This window comes from Aulostomus chinensis, chromosome 14 (assembly GCF_037954235.1).
Source record: "Aulostomus chinensis isolate RoL2024-O1b breed Wild chromosome 14, RoL_Achi_v1.0, whole genome shotgun sequence".
NCBI classification, from domain to species: Eukaryota; Metazoa; Chordata; class Actinopteri; order Syngnathiformes; family Aulostomidae; genus Aulostomus; species Aulostomus chinensis.
In genome coordinates, this window is record NC_141333.1 from 2,949,174 (window position 1) to 2,969,727 (window position 20,554).

General features: G+C 45.0%; 1 protein-coding gene across 4 annotated transcripts in view; it reads right to left on the reverse strand.

Moving 5' to 3' along the window:
- LOC147249447 (carboxyl-terminal PDZ ligand of neuronal nitric oxide synthase protein-like) overlaps positions 1-20,554 on the reverse strand; it is a 147,526-nt gene that overhangs the window by 80,032 nt on the left and 46,940 nt on the right. For 2 of the 4 annotated variants that reach the window (XM_086223491.1, XM_086223492.1), the window contains exons 3-4: positions 17,308-17,400; positions 12,238-12,296 (exon numbers count right to left, since the gene is read on the reverse strand). In XM_086223491.1, coding sequence (XP_086079617.1) covers positions 12,238-12,296; positions 17,308-17,400 — 152 coding nt within the window. Of the gene's footprint in view, positions 1-1,853; positions 2,146-12,237; positions 12,297-17,307; positions 17,401-20,554 lie in introns of those variants that run through there. The other 2 variants (XM_086223494.1, XM_086223495.1) reach the window with 2 other exon arrangements.

Here is a 20,554-nt window from a genome sequence, read left to right on the forward strand (position 1 = left end):
AGAGGGTGTTTTTTTTTTTCAAATCGTCAAAGAATCCAACTTTTTTTGGTGTGAGGCCCTGTTGAACTGTTTGTGGGGAAAACATAGCACTCTGGTTTATTTTGATGGAGGATTTTGAGAGGATCCAACATGTAAGTGTGTGTAGCCCAGTTTGGAAATCATGGAGTGACTCTCTCCAAAGGATCACGTTAATTTCAGGAATTGGTGTCTTCAAAATGTTTGACTAATTAATATTATAGCAAAAATATGCACTAATAGACTTAATTTTTATGATCCAGGACCTTCAGTATTTGGGTGAAGTACATCATAAAAATAAGCAGTGTTGGATTAAATTGCCTACAGCTGCTTTTCAATGTGTCAGCTACATATCTAATCAAGTAAATTTAGGTATTGAATCAAACCCTCTATTGGCAGATGACCAATAGTAAAAGGATATTAAAGGGCAGGCTCCCCACCCAGAGTCAGTCTGCAGCGATCACCTCGTAGGTCATGTGACCGTGATGCGTTTTCCCTGTTAGGAGAGACTCTCTGAACAAAGAAGTACGAGATACTGCAAGATAGAAGTAGCAGCTCTATAAAACAGCAAGGCTTTCCATGAGATCAAATAACATAATAATCATCCGATGCAGACGCCCGGAGTTTGAGCTGAACAGCTCTCGTAACCAGGCCAGCTTTGGATTATTGGATGCAAACTGTAGCAGTGTGAAAAACAGTGTGTGTGTGTGTGTGTGGGGGGGGGGGGGGGGCGCGCTAGTCCACCACCACCGGATCTGGATTCTGGTTTACATTGATTTTTCTCTGTAAAAACAACCACAGCCAAGGGGAAACCACTGCAAGTTAAAAACCTCGTTAACTGGTCCTGACACGACTGCACAGCCTTGTAGTGATCCTGGTCACGTGGCACCATGTTTTTTTCATGCGCATTCATTTAATATGAATGAACTTCAGAGTGTAACATGTTTTAATGTGTCAAGTCAGATCACAAATTAAGTTAAACATCTACTCCACAGAGTCCCGGCCGGCGCGCATATGAATGAGTGCGAGTGTGTTTGGCCCTTAAGGTTGGCTTGACTGTTTCAGAAGACAAACACGCTGAAAGATGATTCCTCTGAAACCTTCGATCAGAAAGTGCAACACACACACACACACACACACACACACACACACACACACACACACACACACACGCTTCAATTTTTTTGCACGCAGGTGCACAAGGCACAGCATGACTAACAAATGCAGCCAGTGGTCTCACTGCAAACCACCGAGGAAATAATACTGCAGAATGTGTCAGGGAGTAAAAGTGTTGAAGTTGCCTCAACATGGTACGGCTCAAAGGAACGCCGGACAGAGGAAACCCTGGGTGAAAGAAATCAATAATTGCATGCAACACAGGAAACTTCTGGAACCTTGGAACATAAAATCTCTGAAAATAATCTCAAACCGGCCAACTTCCAGTAAAATAAAAGGAAATTCTTCAGTTTTTTATTAAAAAAAAAAAAAATCAACAGGACAACAAGTGTCAGTAATCCCCAGGTAAATATGAAATATGTTCATAAAGTGCTGAATAATTATATTAACAACAAATAGAAAGACACCTAACCTTGGATTTAACATCAGGAGTAGATTATGGCATCAAATAAATCAAATTTACATCCTCAGAAGAGAAAATTAAGTTCACCCAGGAAAAACACATCAATCAGGTACAAATAAGATTAGCAATCAATCGATCCACGACACCACAACCCCGGCTTCTCAGAGCACAGTTCTAGCATAAACTCTGGGACTTAGTTTGAACTCGAAGCTCCCTCGAATGACAGGCTAGAATAAAGCTCCCATCCAAAGATCCTCACCATGTCTGATGTTGAAACATCATGCAGGTCTCTGGTCAGTTCAGATGACGTGCTTCTAGGGGTCAGGAGTGGTGGCAGCTGCCCTGATGGCAGTCAGAGGAGGAGCGCTATCATCTCAAATGTTGATGGGTGCTTCTCTTTTTCAACTCCACGTTTATGAATCAGACTGGAGGAAGAGGACAAAAGAAAGACAAGTGAACGCGCTGACGTTTGGCCGGTCTGATTACAGACTGGTAAAACTCCTCTATGTCCATCCATCCGTCCATTTTCTACCGCATATCCTGTTAAGGGTCACGGGGGGGTGGGGGGGTGGAGCCTATCCCAACAGAGGAGAGGAGAGGAGAGGAGAGGCAGGGTTCACCCTGGACAGGTCACCAGTCCATGGCAGGGCCAACACATATAGAAACAAACAACCATTGGCTCTCCCAGCCACGCCTACGGTCAATTTAGAGTCTGGATTAACCTGGTCCCCTCTTGATGTCTTTGGACTGTGGAGGAAGCTGGAGTACCAGAGAGAACCCAGCAGGAACAGGGAGAACATGGAGACTCACCCAGAAAGACCCCGTGCTCCAACCTGGAACCTTCTTGCTGGGGGGCCACAGTGCTGACCACTGCACCGCCGTGCTGGCCTCCATGTCTATGTAGCATGTCAGAAACGGTTTGTCTCACCACAACATTTCCACAAAGCAACAAAAACAAAATATCCTGTCCATGACATTTCCTTCCAGCTAACAATCTTGAAAGTGTCGCGCTTCTTAACTAGGAACCATCATTATGTGACGCCTGCTAATGATGATGTTAAATGATGATGAGTCACAGGCGTCTGAGATCTTCATCTTCCTCTCATTGTCACGTGAGATGCTGAGTGTCCATTATCCAGGGAGCAGTAAATGAGGGAGTGATTTACTACACAGCTGTAGTTAACTGTCATCATCAGTCATGGGGGAGTCCTCCTCATCAGCCTCTGCTGGAGGTGGGTTGGGATTTGGGTGAGCTTGTTGTTCATTAACCCCCCCCCCCCCCCCCACGTCTCCACACAAATATTTCTTTTGTCTGCCAATCTGTATCACACACAGATCATGACTACAGTGCTTTTGTTCACAGTTGAACAGAAACACCACCCAATTATGGCGGGGTTCGAGGGTCATGTTAAGACAGTGACACCCCCAGCTCAGCAGCTTCTGCATACGGCAGGTGAAATCTCAGCTCTCCAGTGGCTCTGAGAGTCAAATCAGCCATGATGGGATGCGAATAAACGGAGATTCTAGTCACGGAGTGAACTCTGGGTTGTAGCTGCTCTAAGAGCTGATGGAGCCTCCTTAATTTAGATGGAGGGTGTAATCACAGCAGCGAGCCGCTGGACAAACTTCTCTTTCTCCACTGGAAATGGAAACTGCACTGTATTCAGTTCCCATGTTATTTTTTCAGAGCGCTGAAGAATTGCTTTAGAAATCTGAGATACTCTTCAAAAGGCACGCGTGCTGACGGAGAAAAACAAACGACGGAAACCTGATAATGATGTTAACGCTGCTGATCACATCCAAACGCACAGAGCTGACAATTTCTAATGCCTCCCATCTTTCACAACCGAAACGGTCACGTTGCGCAAGTGAGCCCAGGCTAGACGTCCATCACCATGAGAACCAACAATTAAAACCATTTCCAATCAGAAAACATTAAAGGGCTGATTTGACTCGCACACTTTCCTGGATCAGTGAATTTATTAGATTGACTCTCCTGCTCCCCAGGCTGGACATCTGCTAGTTTCCATCCTCAGGACACCTGATTCAAACAATTCCTTTTACAATTTGAGTGAACCGGTCCTTTAAATCTTATGGACTACATTTTGATGTTCTTGTCTAACTGATATGATTTCTCTTACTTGTCTCGGAGTTTCCCTTTAGGGCCGGAAGCACACAGTCAAATCGGACAGTCCATTAGCTCAGAGAGCCGCGGACCAGGACGCTGCTGAGACAGAGACTGAACGAGGATTCCAAAAATGTAGGAAGTGAGCTGTGAGCACGCATGAGTAGAAAATGAGTGCACTGTTACACCACAAGCACACATAAATACAGTATCAAGGTCCGGTGTGTGTGTGTGTGTGTGTGTGTGTGTGTGTGTATACGCTCCTATCAGAGCTTGATTTGAGATGTCATAATAAGGGTGTTTTTACATCACACACAAAGATGAGATTGACTTTAATTGGGCGGGTGTGAATTTCTCACAAGGGGGATTGGAAGTGGCTCTGAGGAGCCAAACACCACTATAGATTGTTAAGCGGGAGTCAGTGAGGGTGGGCAGCTTCTCGGAGGATGACAGCAATTACCAGAGTTGAAGGCCAGAGATGTTATGACCCACGACAGATGCGCACGCACAGCTCCTGGATCCTGGAGCTCCGAGGCTCAGATCCACACTCACGTGGTAGGGTTCCAGCAATCTGACAAGGTTACTTCAGCTTACAGCCAGTTGTTATGCCAAGATGAATATGGATCGCCAATAAAAAGTTTTAAATTAGTTTGATTGACAAATGAAGTAGTTGGGTTTTCATCAGCCTGTTTTGAAGGGTGATAGAAAAGGCTTTTCAAGTAGGTTATCATGACACGTGCTGAACACTACAACCACCTGCTTTATATCGTGGAAACCCTCTTCAAACCCCCACCAAGAGCCACCCTTCCCTCCCAAGTGGATCAATGAGCCTGGGGAACCCAAGACCTGGTTCACTGGTTTTCCCTCCTTGGACCATATTTGGTAGGTAGAACCACTTGGCTCCAGGGGGAACCCACGTGGCCTGCTGTTTTGGCCCCCGACCCGGTCATCGCGTCACAGAACTCTTGGGATCAGACAGTTACTTTCCAAACTGCTCGTGAACAGTGTGGTCCCGCTCCCTCACACCTCCCCCGACTGACAGTTGCCACTGTAATGAGACAGTCAATGTTGTTCACTTCAACTGTCAGTGGTTTTTACGCTGTGGCTGATCAGCGCATCCACAGAAACACAACATGGCATTTTTAACTGCAGCTTGAAACACTTAATCATGAGATAATTTTGCCTCAGATCTAAATGGAAGGGCTTGTGAAGATGATAAATGATGTAAAATGTACTTATTCAGTATGATTGACATTGCTGCGGTGTTATTTTCCCGCTCTGAGCACTTTGTGGCAGCCCTGCAGCGAGCTCCAGCTCTGGGTGGCCTCAAGTCACAGAATACTGTGTGTGACAGTGTGTGTGTGCTTCAGGGAAGAAAATTTAAAAAAAGAGAGGTTTGTTGTGTGTTTTGTCAAATTGGCTAAGCAAATTGTGTGTATGTGCATTTTGTGTTTGCCAACAACTTAGTGAGCACGGCTAAAAATGTGTGTGTGTGTGTGTGTGTGTGTGTGTGTGTGTGTGTGTGTGTGTGTGTGTGTGTGCGTGCGCGCGCTTGATCCAGGGGATTCGGAGAAACTCCTGTCCGAGTTGGTCCGTTGGTTTCACCCTGTGGCTCTCTGGCAGGAAGAATAAAAAACAGCAGCAGCCAGGCTTTTGTTTGCAATATTTTGTTGTCTAGCTAGTTTGATTGTTAGGTGTGAATGAAAAAACTTTCCTCCTATTTATTTTACGCTGCTGTTTTCAGTACATTTTTAACAAATTTATTGTGAACACTTGATGCTGAGCATTGCTGGCATCTTGCTTTGTAACAATTCCTTTCAGTTTCACGGGTGTGAAGCTAAGCTAAAGTCCCCAAAACAAGCATTCCTCAGGTTAAACGTGACTCGTGAATGCGTGATGAATGCTCTCTACAGCCAGCTAAAACCACATTCTATCCTTGACTTTTACACTGATCCCTGATCAGATGCTGAGTGCCAACTTAGGTCCCCAGCGTCAGCGCCCTGCACTTTAATCATTATCCATCCAGCCAAAACCAATTCAGTGCAGTACACTGAAAAAGGATTAAGTAATATATAAAGGTCATTTCTAAGAGACGGGGCTGTTTTTGTCAGCATGCACAGAAAACAGCAGTATCATGCCTATTCCCCTGATGCTTTACTAAACTGTCCACTGGCTTTCTTCTCTTGACAATACATCAGGGCCGTCCCACTCAGCAAGGTCAAAACAACTTCAGGAAAATGTTGCTGGGTAACTCAGTGGCTGCACAACCGTCTCTGTAGTTAATTCCAGGATGGCCTTCCGATGATTTCTGCCCTCTCCCCAAAAGCACCTTCGATTGTTCAAAAACGGCGTCTTATTTCGCCAAACAATGGAAAGTTTCACATGACTGCTCAAGATCAATTTAAATAAGAACAAGATTTTTCTCCCACACAAGTGATTGTTCATTATCTCATTGTGTGAGACTGAAGAACAACAAATACATTACCAGAGACATTGCAGGTATTTGATGGCTCATGACGATCCAGCATTTCTGCAGATGTGGACGAAAAACAAAGAGGATAATCTTTGAAAAAAACATGGCAACATCAACCTGCTCCGTAATTGCTTTGGTCTTGGACTGTCAGAGAACACAAGGGCATATTGGTGAGGCACTGCTGAGGTCTGAGTACAAACAATTACCAATCAATAAGCGCTTCCACTGTCATACACTGACCCTTTGGTACACAGTTGAGGCTCTCTGTTGTCGAATAAATGCTTAAACTACTCAAGACCCAAGCCAAAGGCCCAGTGTGCCTTTGGCTTGGGTCTTGAGTAGTTTGCCATCTGTGGACAGTGAAGAGAAAGTTAGCGCTGAAGCTCGCAACAACTTCCACCCAGTTTCACTTCAGGTGCCCTCAAAGGTTCTGGAATCCAAGCAGGAAAAAGTTTAACGTGCAAAAAAATGATAAATCTGCGACTGAAAATAACGCACGTGAACAACAAACACTTGAGCTGAAGCACCACATAGGCAAGAAGCAAAGAGGGCGACATAAACACTCAACTCAGTTTGCATGCAGGAGGCAGTGGTGAAGCCCACGAGAGCCTCCTTTGCAGCGACACTTCCCAGACAGCGGACAGCCACCAGCTGCGCGTTCAGAGGCCTTTATCACCATGATGAAAATGCTGAATCGACCATCTAGCAGGTTAAGAGGACTGAACGGATCATATCAACGTGTGAACGCCCAGCACAGTCAGGATCATAGCAAACCAGATGCTCTCTGCAATATCCAAGATACAAAATAAACCATTGCGACAAAGCTAACATGAGGAAACAACCGATGGAGCGCGGCCGAGCAGCTGCAGCTAACGCGAACAGCCAGTCCTGAGGAGATCCTGAATCGTCCAGGGGATTTTGTAGCATTGACAACTTCAGGTACCTCATTAGTCAGTTGGATAAACTGTTGTTGGGGATAACAGGGTTTTTTTTTTTGTTTCACTGTCTTGGTTGATATAAATCTCTTCTCTGTGTGATATTCTCATTGAACAGGAAAAAGAATGAACAACAACCACTGAGGGCCAGTGCGGCAGGCAAGGGTGTGAGTGCCAGTTTAAACCATCCCCATCAGTTTAACTCGATCATTACTGGTGGTGGCATTCATATAAGGTGTCGTTTCCTCCTGACAAATCCTGTGGAGCCTCAAACCTGCCTTCTGTGTCAGTGATCTGATATAACCAGGTGGTGACAGCGTTACCTCTTCCTGCTGCAGTGCAGCGTGGGACTTCACATGGCGTCAAAGCGTTGTCAGTTGTCTTCAAGCACGCTTGTGCCCGTCCCCGCAGCTTGTTTCATAGGATGCTACATAAATCATTCCAGGCTGCACGCGCTTGTCATTGTCTGAATGTTGGAATTTGGGTCAGTCCCCGTGTGTAAACGTGTCTAACGGGAACTTTGGCCTGTATTTGCACACATACTCAGCTAATGCATGTACGCATTCTTGTTCTACCCTTCTGAAGATTGTCAAGGGGCAAAGTCAAAGAGAAGATTTGCGAAATGGAGGTACAGATCATCCTCAGACATGTTAAACTTCTTTAAATGCAGCTCAGGGTAATCAATGCTGTGCCACCCTCGCTGGAGCTGATGTTGCATACATGGGGCTGGACAGCCTCAGCACACGGAGCCCAACACTCCAGCTAGAAAGCAGCTGCAGATGAAAAGGATACAGAGAAGAAACGCAAAGCGCTGAGCTAAATCCCCCCGAATGATTTAGACACATGATGCCAAGCCGCAATGAATCTGAAAAACCCCACATATGAAACCGTCCAGGCTCTTTGATGTGCAGTTTTCTCTCTGAGATTGAAAAATTGAATGGAACATGCATCACACTTGCTCACGGAGCACATTAATTCAAATATAAAACCAAAAGGTTTCATTCACACCGGCTTTGCTCACATGGGGATTTCCTCTGACCGAAGGTGGCACGATGAAGGACGCTGGTAATAAAAGATGATATGAGGCTGATGCAAAAGCAGCATCTTTCCCACGTCTGCAGATTGATCTCATTTCTCCTTCATGATTAATCAGCATGGGGTCACTTTCAAATAAATTCTGACACATGACACATGAGCCTCAATCTGAGATAACAAATTAACTTGTATTGTATCATAATAATTAAGGAATCCAAGGACAAAGATATCCCAGAACTGTCCAAACTGCGGAGCCTGGACATGTAGAATGTATTCATGAGAGAATGTTGCAAATGAGCAAGATAATTTTATCAGTGAAGGTCACCAGGGGATCTACAGCCTGATAATGAGGGAAGGTCACGAAACGGACTGCTAATCTCGTTTGGTGCGACTCAGACGAGCCATCTTGACTAAATTATCACCCGCTTCTAGTTGAGCCCCTGCTCTGCTCAGGAATTGATTCCAATATGCATGATATCGAAGTCTTTGTGAAGTACCTGGTTTTTCCCATCATATAACACCAACGTAGTTCACATCGGAGACTGAATTTCATTTTGAGATTGCTGCTATTACGCATAGTTCAAGAAATATCTGTAAATCCAACATTTATAGGCTGGGAGTTTCCACACACAAACCTGAACAACTTCAGTGTGCTCATCCTCTCTCTCTCCTCAAGGCGACGAGACCCAGGCCTCCTTTTAGCTAAGAACAAAACAAGGCGTGCCATGTTGCCTTCCCCGCAAACAAAACTGACCACGTTAACGAATGCCATGCGGGAAACGACAAACTTAGTGAGAGCTTCTCAGCATTGACATTTTTTTAGTTAACTTCCAGGCCTTCACCCCCCCCCCCCCAAAAAAAAGTATAAGCCCACCCCCTCATGAAATTTGCCCTCAATTTAAAAAAAAGAATTTCGGGCCCTGCGTGTGTGTTTAAGTGGAACCAGACAACTGTTAAGCTGTTCAGACTGGCATTCCCAGGTGCTTGGACCAGTGCAAAGACTGTGCTGTGTTTCGCTGTCCCTCAGAGCCCAGCTACAACTGACAAACAGGGCACAAACGATTAGCAGCACTTCAGCAATAAGAGAGAAGAAGCATGTACGCTGACGAGGTCACGTAAAAGTAACGTAACTTCATGTGGAGAAACATCGTCGTCTGATTGTTGCTCAGACACGTAAAGCAAAGAAGAAAACAAGAGGAGAGAGTGAGGTCTTTGGTCAATAACGGAGACGGCAAAGCTGAGATGGATTGGGATGGCTTGAAGTCATGTTGTGTTATATATCCTTTTTCCGTTGCTTATCCAGGGGCGAGGTGTGGTGGCGGCGGATCTAACATGGTATCTGGACAGCCATGAGAGGCATCCTCATCAGATAAACCAAGCACCTCAGCGGACTCCTCTCAACATGAAGGAACAGCAGTCCCAGGCAGAGCTCCCTCTGGATGTCTGGGCTCCTCGGCATATCTGTAAGCTAAGCCCTGTCACCCAGTGGAGGACACTCAGTCTGGCTGCTTACAGCTGTAATCTCGTTCTTTCGGTCACTACACAAAGCTTGTAGCCACAGATGAGTGTTGGAACGTAAATCAATGCATAAACTGAGAGCTGCGCCTTCTGACTCAGCTCAGATCCAGATCCACGTCCGCCTCGATACCAGACTGGTGACAAACACAACTGCAGTAAAGCGAAGCTCTCAGGGAGCCAGTCTTACAGTAGGTAGTGCTCTATCAACATTAACTTCATAATGTTAATATCATAAGGAAGTTTAACAGTTGGTATTTTCCACATTCACAATCTTTAAAAGTACAAAAATCCCTGTTTGCTTTCTCATGGTGAGTGTTTCCTCTCCGAGCCGCAGCTGAGGGATCAATTTAAACCTTCAGATAAAAAGAACATGAGCCATTTTACACAGCAAAGACCACAATTTTAATGACTGTGACTTGCAACTAACTGGAAAAGAAAAAAAGTCGGCGTGCATCAGATTCAGCTCAGTAGATGATGGCAAATGATCGATGAGGCTCGCTCCCCTTTGATTAACTTTGCTTTATGCCCACTGCTACCCGACTTCCTGTGGGGAAACTTGTGTGCAATATTAAAAAGTATGCACACGGCTCAGGGTAGCGGGACTCGCTCTGGCATCACAAACCAAACAAAGTCTTAGGGAATTTTTAAGCTCAAAGATGCTTACACAAACAGCAAGACAAAATCCATCTTTCTGACAGAATGATTTCCAAAGCCCAAACCTCCAACTGGGCTCCTGGATGCACTTCTGTACCCGCCTGGGATAGTGTGTGTGTGTGTGTGTGTGTGTGTGTGTGTGTGTGCGTGTGCGTGTGTGTGTGTGCTTGTGTGTGTGTGTGTGTGTGAGGGACAGGAAGACAGAAACAGTGAGCGAGGAAGAGGAAGAGAAAGAGGGAGAGAAGGGATTAAGTATGAGTCATTCCATGGAGAATGTGAACTGTTTTATGTCTTCAGCTGAAAGCAATTCAGCTCCTCTGCTGAAGAGGAGCATGCAGCTAAAAATGTATCAGGAAATGTTTAATTTCAGTTGATACTTGATGAAGTGAACCTCCCTCATCAGTTTGACAGAAATCTGCCATATTTGATCTTAACCAACCCGGGCATGAACAGTCGCATCACCACATCATAAAACGATCCCGATTCTTCAATTGACCAAAAACACTTCTGACGGCAGTGTTGGGCTGAGCATCATTTCTGGTTAGGTGTTTCTTTAGGTGCGTGGGTTCACCAGGGAGAGATCTGCTATCAGGAAACTAACCCGACAAATTGTTAGCTATTTGGGGATGTTAGCGAGCTTCAATATCGAGGGGAAAAAGTGGGTGGGTGCGTGGATGGTTTGGGAGAACAAGCCCAGAATGTGCAAAGATGACACAGACAGGAGCCAGCAGTTCCTGCTGAGAGCCAACAGCATTAACCACCGAGCTACAGCAACGCTACAGCAACGCTACAGCAACGCTACAGCAACGCTACAGCAACGCCTCGATATCATGAGCCTGACGCCCCGAGAACTTCCACAAGTGAAGCGTCAACTGTGCAGACATGCAAGCATTGCTCTGGTCTCTCAGTGGCTCCACCTGAGCCACCACATTCACATCAGCACACACGTGTCTGTGTGTTTGTTCCAAAAACAAACAGGTGTGAATACAAATCAGAGGATTATTGTGTGCAGCGCTGGACTGAATGAAGTGAGCCAAAAACAAGTTCTCTCTCACTTCCTCAAACACACAGAAATCCCTCTCACTCTATTCTCGTGAGGACTTTTCATTCACTGTTCTCGTGCTGCCAAACCAGGGTGAAAAGGGGACCTTTAAATGGGAATTTACCAGAGGAACACCTTTTTAATTGCTTGAGTTTCAAAGACTAACACAAAGGATTCCCATTTTTATACATTTTGATAACGTTGCTCTCCTGCTAATCTTCTTAAGTCCTCCACGACTGAGAAACTGTGTCGAAACCAAATTCTTGATCTGATGTTGCCAAGGCAGACAAAGGAAACTCAATTTAACAATTCAAAAGAGTGACACCTGTGGTGACTGTGTGGATCAGACGCTTCAATTCAAGCTGCCAATATGAAGCCACTCAGGCTGTTTTATGATGTGATCTGTCGTCCTGCTAGATCTTTGTTCTTATCAAGGCAGGGATTTCCACATTGGCGCCTCTTTCTGAGCTTGATGCCGCTTTGAAAATCTCATGCCCACCGGCCGCTGTGGCCTTAGTGTCCTGCACGGCCGCCTTTATATATTTTTTTTTCTTTAATCTGCTTAATGCAGGATTTTCGCTGCCTATCTAACTCACTGGCGGGCTGCCTTCATTGATCAACAAGCTGCAATATTCTTGTGCTCTAAAATGTCAACGCTTGCAGTGACAGAGACAAAAGATTCTCATTTTCTGAGTCACTGCAGTGTATTCAATCAAATTTGGATTAAAAGTCATTTGGAAATGGCCCAATGAACCATAAGGATTGAAGTCAGTACAATAAGAATTAAGGACTAAATAAATATGCAAGCTGGGATGAAAATATGAGAAAAGTGGCTCGTAGAAGCAAGGAGGTTCAGCTCACCTGTAAATGGGATCCTGCATCACCATCATCTTACTTTCATCCCACGTCCACTCCTTTTTCTGTGGGAAAAAAACACAAAAGTGTGACAAAATATCCATCATTGATCAGGTGATCCAAATGACTGAAGAGGATATCGTTCCCAGTATTTCCTCCATTGTTCCAGCCAGGATTCTTCAGAGATTTCTGCCACCATGCGTCATAAGCATCAATGAACTGCATGAAATTCGATGCTTTGGCACAGAGATTACCGGTACTCCTACGTCCCCCATCTTCTCATTTACTTATTTTTCCTTTCTCGTGTCTGTTTGATTACATCTACCTTCCAGTTTAATGTCACAATCAAAATGTCAACAGATGAGCACAAAGGAATAATTCATATTGATTTCCATCTCTGTGGAGCTTTGTTGACTCAATCATATCGCCTCTGTACTCAGAGATGGATCGCTGACTGTCACACTTGACATTTCTGCCGTCGGCACAGTGAGCCAAAAAAGATGAGGCCAACACAAAGCATCCCTCTGTCCGCCAGCGTCAACGTGATGTAGAGCCTTTGATGATGGCTTTAATGAAACCCCGTTAGTTCCAGTGCAACCTTAGAGCCGAGAGTATTAGCAATCCAAGGGAACAGAGTTCCTGACAGAAGCCCTACGCAAAGAGTAGAAGACAGGGTCAGCAACCTTAAACGCTCCAAGAGCCACTGGGACCTGAATCCCATGGAAAAGAAAACATCGGGAGCCCCAAGATCGTTTTCACTGTTAGGAAGTCAAAGAACTGCTACGGAGAAAAGGAAATTTTATTTCTACATGCAACAAAAACATTTCTTCAGAAATTATGGGTGGCGCACGTCCGCGATTTTAACGAGTACTTTCTAAGACAAGTGACTGAACACGTTTTATTTTGATGCGACAAGATGACCATAATCCTCAAATTACAATGACATTTTAAAAAAACGGACACGTTTTTATTCGAAAAATTTAAATCAAACACTCGTTATTTACTTTCCAAAGGCATAAGGCGCAGCAGCACAGGGATGACATGCAGCTTCATCCAAGCATCACACAAAGAAAACTGGACTTGAATGAGGTTCCTGAAGATATTTCAAGTCTTCATTTCTAAAAGAGGCACGGAGGTTTGTAGGCATTCAGCATTTTCCACTTGCCCCAAAATAGCCCTGCTACATGCACTAATGTTTAATCGGCGTGTAATCCCTGGTCTTCACTCTGCAGCAGTCACGGCTCTAACTGGCGTTTATGTCAACATAAAACATGGGAGAACATGGTCATTTGTGGCTTGATTCTGGCACAATGCTACGGTGTTCAAACCATAACAACATGTCTGACTTGCCATCTTTATGGGCTCTACAGACCATTTGAAGTCGCCTGCATTGCTATCCAGAGAGACACTTCACTACCAGCTTGACCAGTTGCATCCTCTGAGCCCTGTCAGCGAGCTAAGCTAATGTGGTGGTGTGGGTTTCAGAGCCATCCTGAATGGACAGTCGCAGCGCTAACAGCCAGAGAGGCAGAGTGGGGACGTATTTCAGGTTCTACTCTGCATGCCCGCGATGCAAAGCCATGCAGATCAGTCTTTGCTCCAACCTGATTTTTTTGAAAGTGACAGCCCTCACAACTCCTGCAATGTCTTGTCTTCTTGGCCACAGACTCCCCCTGCTGCGTTCACAAGCAGCGCTACACCGTCGTTCAGTGCTGTCACTGCCCTCCGTGCTGGGGTTCTGCTGTCTGTTTGCTGACGCATTCGTGATGTAGAAGGTGATGCACCAGAAGAAAAAAAAACAAAAAAAACTCAAAAACCGGAAAGGCAACTCATCGTCTCACAATGACAGAGGTCGACGTGCTTTTTTAAGAATTCAAATCCTGCATGTGTTTGGTTACATAGAGTGGAAGAAGGCTGTTATGTTAACGGCCAGAGACTTTCTGGCAAAGCACTTCCCTCCGTTGTAAGCCTGAGCTGTGGTGTGCTGCACCGGGAGGGGGCAGCGACCCGACCAGCTGATATTGTTCATTCTTTCAGCCAGACTTTTCTTTCTTTCTTTCTTTCTTTTTTAAATCAACAAAGAACCAAATGTTTTCTTGGTGAGTCGCCAAAAGTCATCAACAGACAGAATAAATGGTTTTCTACTTCCACGACCGGAGACCCCACAGCTGATAGCAGCAGGATGTGCCACCGGTTGATGGCCCAACGTTTCACAGTTCACATGACAAAGCTGCGGCGACCTGACCTTGATCCCCTCAGGTGCCTCTCATACTGACAGACGGAACTGACTCTCAGCATTTCCTGTCTGTTGAGTAACTGTGATGGGCCAACCTTCCCCCAGGAGTTACTATCCCTGACTGAGTTTCATTTGGCTGGGATTCAATGAAGAGTTTTATGATCTGGATGTTCTCTCCAGGACGGTTCGACTCATCTCAATGCAAATACTGGCGAGACACTGACCTTTAAACGGTGCCGCATGCCAGAAACAGATGTGACACTCATAAATCATCAAAAATTCTTAGTGGTAAATATGAACATACATATATATATATAAATTCAAATCAGCAGCATTTCATAGTTTTGTCAACTTTCACACTCTCCACTAACTTCTGTTCAGGTTGCACAACTGAACATTCATATTAGTGTAGAGAAACGGCTGCTCCTCAGAGGACCATCTACACAACTCAATTAAGCCCCATTTAATGAGAAGCTCATGTAAATCTGCGATGTGCATCTGGCGGTAATGACAAGTCAAGGTCAGCTTTTATTCCATCCAGTGTCCAAAATTATCTTTTTGACTCAGCGGCCAAGGGGACTGGTAGATGGAACCATCCTCCAGCCAAATGTATTCTTTACAAGCCCAAAATAATAAATTGACCATTTGAGTCACATATACATTTGTTTCAACAGACTTCATTTAGGTGCAAATACCAAAGAAATTATACTTCAGATGCACTGCAGATGGAAAACCTTGAAAACTTCCCCATTCTGACCTTTTCACAGCAATCAGTTGTCAGTCAGTTTGGTCTGCCGGTAAACAAGCAGACTGATGATTCAGGAAAAAGCTCAGCTCTGGAGATATAACGGATCTCCAAAAAGGCAACTCTTTAAACATAAGATGAAGGTTTATCGTCTGTTTTCTTAGGCCCTTTCCCATCGGCCAAAGAAACAGGTTTACCTCCGCTAACATCTGGCTTATGTCTGCAATGGGAGCAGAGTTTGTGTCGGAGTCAGCTGGACCGTTTCGGTTTCCTTGGAGATGTTGCACCTCTCAGTCCAGACGCTTCTTCAGTTCCAAGTTACTGCAACAGCCACGGCAGCTCTGTGGAGGGTCACCCCCTCGCAGAGTTACACAAGTTATTACCACCACCAGTGACGCAGAACTGAAGAAGCGTCTTGGATGAGGGGAGAACGTCTTCAAGGAAACAGTCCAGTTGGCGAAGACACAGCACTTCAGAGGCCCAAGATACGACTCTGACAACTTTCACTTCTTTTTTTCTTCAGTTCATGCACTGACTGAGGTCTGAATATTGAACTTGGTGCACCAGAAGATATCACATTCATTACAGGAGGACTGGGTTCAATTGGTTTTTGAACTGAGTGCACCGGGTTTTTACGTGCGTGTGTGCAGTAGGAAAATCATATTATCGGATGATAAACACGGTTCAGATGACTCAACATGAAATGCTAGCATAGGAGGATGGACAGAACTACTTCTTAAAACCTTCAGTTAGAGACGAGCACTTGTCATCTGATGACTCAGGATGCGCGTTAGACCCAGGCCTCAGTTTCAGTCCTCTAAGACTGAAGTCAACTCCACTTTGTCCCTGCGGACTCCAACTGTCAGCTTCAACACACCTGTAAACACACACCCCTTCTCTTCTCCCAGAGGCCCTTTGTCCTCTCACCTGTCTGCACTTTAATTCGGACATGGATCACCTGCAGCCACCAACAGCCGAGAGGAAATGAACCAGAGCTGTGACAAACAAGGGCTGCACAATAAGGAGCGACCACACAAGTAAAACACCCCACTGCTAAATCACACGCTGTGATGCAGCTGCTCTCCACTGGCCGGCTCACTGTCGAGGAGTCCATCTCTGGGGAGAAGGACAGGAGATTGCTGCCTTCACTTCTGAAGTGTGATTTTTAAATTGGAGAATGCAGCAGCAGCTTCTCACAAACTGCTGGAGGAGTCAGTTCCGGAAGAATTGGATCAGGAGATGCCGATTGCTTGTGACCCCGCAGACGGGCCCGCCGCGGCAGATGTGGCTGACAGCTGGGAGAGGAGCCGCGTCAGGCAACTGCCGAGTCTGACCTCCCAATCGCAGAGATAATGATTCACATGGGACAAACACTACCACTTAAGCTCTGTGTTTGATGAAATACTGCAGATAATTCACAGTGGATTTATACTTTCAAATTCTGAACATGAAACATACGACGTGATTCAGATCAGACCAACTCAGCTCTTATCACAAACGACTAGAAATCCCAGGTGAGATTCGTCCTGCATGGAAATAAAATATCTGTGCAAGATTTCAGGCAGAGATTACAACCCTAACATGAGTAACTAAGACTGACCTTAACTGCATGAATACGGTGGAATTCTTTTATTTTTTTTTTAAGATTTATTAGATTTTTAACTGAAATTAATGGCAAAGTACACAGTTTAATACAACATAAAAATGTATTAAGCCCAATCAACGTAAACCAAAACCTCATCAGGATAGAACGATATGCAGGTATTGACTGTTGTGGCATTGCCTGGATTTTGGAGCAGTGCATCAAGGATTAAAGCGCTAAACAGGCTTGTTGCTGTCTTTAATCATTACACATGATATAAAACGATGATCAAATGAAGTAATGGGGGGAGGCATGTTTGCTTGTTGCGCTGATGCAACAAGTTGTAAAATCCAGTTGCGCAGTCTGAAAATGACGGAGGCGCGACGCCTTTGATCAAAAAAGATGCAGCTGATGAAGAGTTTAGATGTCAGGACAGGTTTTTTTTTTTCCTGTTCTGAGTGACACTTGACTTCATTTGAAATGAAACTACACAACCAAAGAAAGGTTACTCACTTTTTTCTTTTTCCTCAAGGTGACCTTCACGCCTTCCACCGACACCACGATGTGGACCTTCTTCTTCTTGATGTTCTTCACCTTGAACTCATACTGCAGAGAGGAGACGGGTATGAGATGAGACTTCTTCTTTTTTTAAAGCTTGAAATTGACAGTGACATTGTTACATCCCCTAAAATAATTATCAGATGGGTGAGTCATGTCTGCAGACAGAAAAAAAATGATTCCATTAAAGGACAGAATCAGGATAACAAGACAAGTGTTCAGAAGACATTACCAAAGGGACCATCTTGTAAACCTTCCATCCTTAAACCAGGATAGATTTCATTTTTAGAGGAGGAGTATTTAAAGTCAAGAGATGACCAGGGACAATGTTGTTCTTTGTAAAGCTGCAGTAGTTTTGAATGGGTCAGAAATTGGCTGAGATTGAAATAAACCAAGGATGAGCGACCTTCTAAACCATTAGAGCATAAAAATGATAGAATCATGAAAGTGGTTCCCGGGTGAAAGAACAATCCCGTGTGCTGGGGTCAGCCGCTGGGACTCTGAAAAACTTTCACATCACGTCAATCAATGCCCTGAGAAAAAAGAAAAGTAAAAGCCTGAGCGCAGTCACGGTGTTCCATTCTCAATAGAGTTTTCTACCAGGACACAAGCAGAGCAGGTCCACCACTTAGGAATATAACTGCTATAACTCATCTCCTCAGGAGCGTTAGAATGCCAAAGCTGAAACCATTCCTCAAGAAACCCAATTACACAACAGCAGCGATGCAAAGCATTCCCGCCGAAGCTTCATTTCATCTTTATAACTACGCACTGCTCAGTGGCCCCCGTGTCGCAACTGGATGAATGTCGTACAAATGTAGTACAGCAGTGCGTTACGGATACATGACACGACGTGGGATTACAAATTGCCCAGAGAGAGCAAAGAGCAGGACGGGAGAGGCCCGAGAAAATGATGGAAACGCTGTAGATCATCGGAGCGGAACCAGGCAAACATTTGATCATTCAAGTTAATTATTCAGATGAAGGCGGATCAATTTTGGCGACACGTGAAGACTGAAACTGGGCAGACGACACACACTGTGGGCTGCCAATAACAGGACCTTGTTGAGAGAATCATGCTGGAGGGAGCGGTGCACCGCCTCACGCCATCTCTCATGTGATGTCATGAGGAACCAAATGTAAACAAGAGAGTCTGATGTGGTGTAATAAGTTGCTATAATAACACGTTACAGTGACAAACAAAAGGCTAAAAAAATGTAAATGTCATGCGTGATCTCCTCAGCTGCCTCACAAAAGCCCGATCATCAGATAACGCGAGCACGCTGGCGAAGTGCGTAACCTGAAACAACACGGCCCGAGAGACACCGGCTGTTAAGCACATTTCATTGTAGGACTACGCCCACTTGCAGCCCAGATGACTCTTCTGCATGGCAGCTAACAGCTAATTAGCATGCAGCAGATTAGCAGAACAGTGCAGTGGTGTGCGTGGCGCCAGCCAGGCCTGTACACAAATCAAGTACAGTTGTGATGTTTCTGGTTTAACAAAACTCGATTGCTGCAAGAATCGATAGCTGCAGCTCCACATTGTAAGACAGCGCAAATTCCCAGCTACTCCAATTCAATATTTCACACTAATGATGAACGCATTTGTCACACAAACACGACCAACAGCCCTGCTGAATGGGCAAAACATGTTCTTGTCACTGCCGATTTATACACCATAGATCAGCCTGAGACAGATTCCTCTGCATCTAATGGAGCTGTAAGCACTGCAGCAGGAAACCGCCGTCAGAGCTTCAGCGCAGACACACTGCAGCCTGTTTGCGTGTCAAGTATCCAGCAGGCATTAAAAGCGGCTCGGAGAGGACGCCATGGCAGCCTCCGCCGTCAGTGTGAACGGGTGAATGAGGCAACAGTGCAAAGGGCTTGGGAGTGGTGGAGCGGCACCACATTAACAGCCTATTCAGAGGTGTGTATGTTAGTGTGGGAATCCTGCGCTCACATTCATGGGGAGGGACATGAAGACGTGCTGCACATCCCTGATGACACGTCTTCCTTCATCCTCCAGGAGCACTGTTGAGCTGATACCACTACGCTGCACTCAGTGGGACATTTTACGCTGTCACAATCTGAAGGACTTAATAAAAACCTATAGATGGCACATTTCTGTGTGTGTGTGTGTGTGGGGGGCTATAGTTTCATTTCTATTTAATTGCTACAATAATTTAAAAACCCACTGTGTGTGTGGGAGGGAGGGGGGGCTTTGGTTGGAAGCAAATGAACTATGTGACAAAATACCATCAAGAGAAGAATTTGTTCATTCTTTCATAAAAAGGTAGCAAAAAAAACCCTCAAACATCTTTGTGAAATGAAGAGTTTTCTATGTGTTTGCTGTTTCCGTGAAGCTTTAGAGATGTGATGGACCAGAGCGCGCATGTTGATGGGAAACTACAGAAGAAGAAAAAAGGAAATTTAGACCGAAAGTTTAGTGAGGCAGTATTCCTGACTCAACGCCGGCTCCAACGCTGAACGGACTGCACTTGTGTAACCAGTAGAGCCACAGTGTTCAAGTCCTTCAAACATTCAAAAGTGACCTTGTGCTGTTTCTTGGGGTTTCTGGCAACACTTGCTTCCTACGCAGCTGCTAGAAAGGAAACGTCTGCCTGCCTTTATCACTTGCAGGACTGTATTCAGTCGATTCTGAATCAAATTGGAACGTGGATGCTCTGTTGAACTCCAACTGTCCCGTTTTCCCCGCCTGACGTTCCGATCAATCAAACTGTCACCATTCCTGCGATTGTAGCTGTCTGTCACCTTCTCTGTTAGCAAACATCTTTTGTTCACTTCTATTAAGTGTCACACTGGACGCACCGAATATTGACTTTGTTTTGTCTAATTCAGTTGCCTCTCCCTTGGGGAAGACAGACTCCACATGAAAGGGAGAGCAACAACTGTCACTCTGGGTTTGAATCAACAATGGAAATCCTCGGTTTTTGCGACTGTGAGCAAGTAACAAAGGGAAGAGATGAAGACAGGATTACATTTACACGCACAAGCTATGTAGGAGATACCAAGAATAAGAATCCACTGATGAAATAAAAAAAATGAAATCCCATCAAAACTGACTTGTTGGGGCTATTGTGACATATAAATTGGGGAGAAATATTTCCCTAACGGTATTTTGAAAAACTGTACGTGGCGACAACCATTTGAGAGCCTGAAAAATGAATTAAGCAGTAAA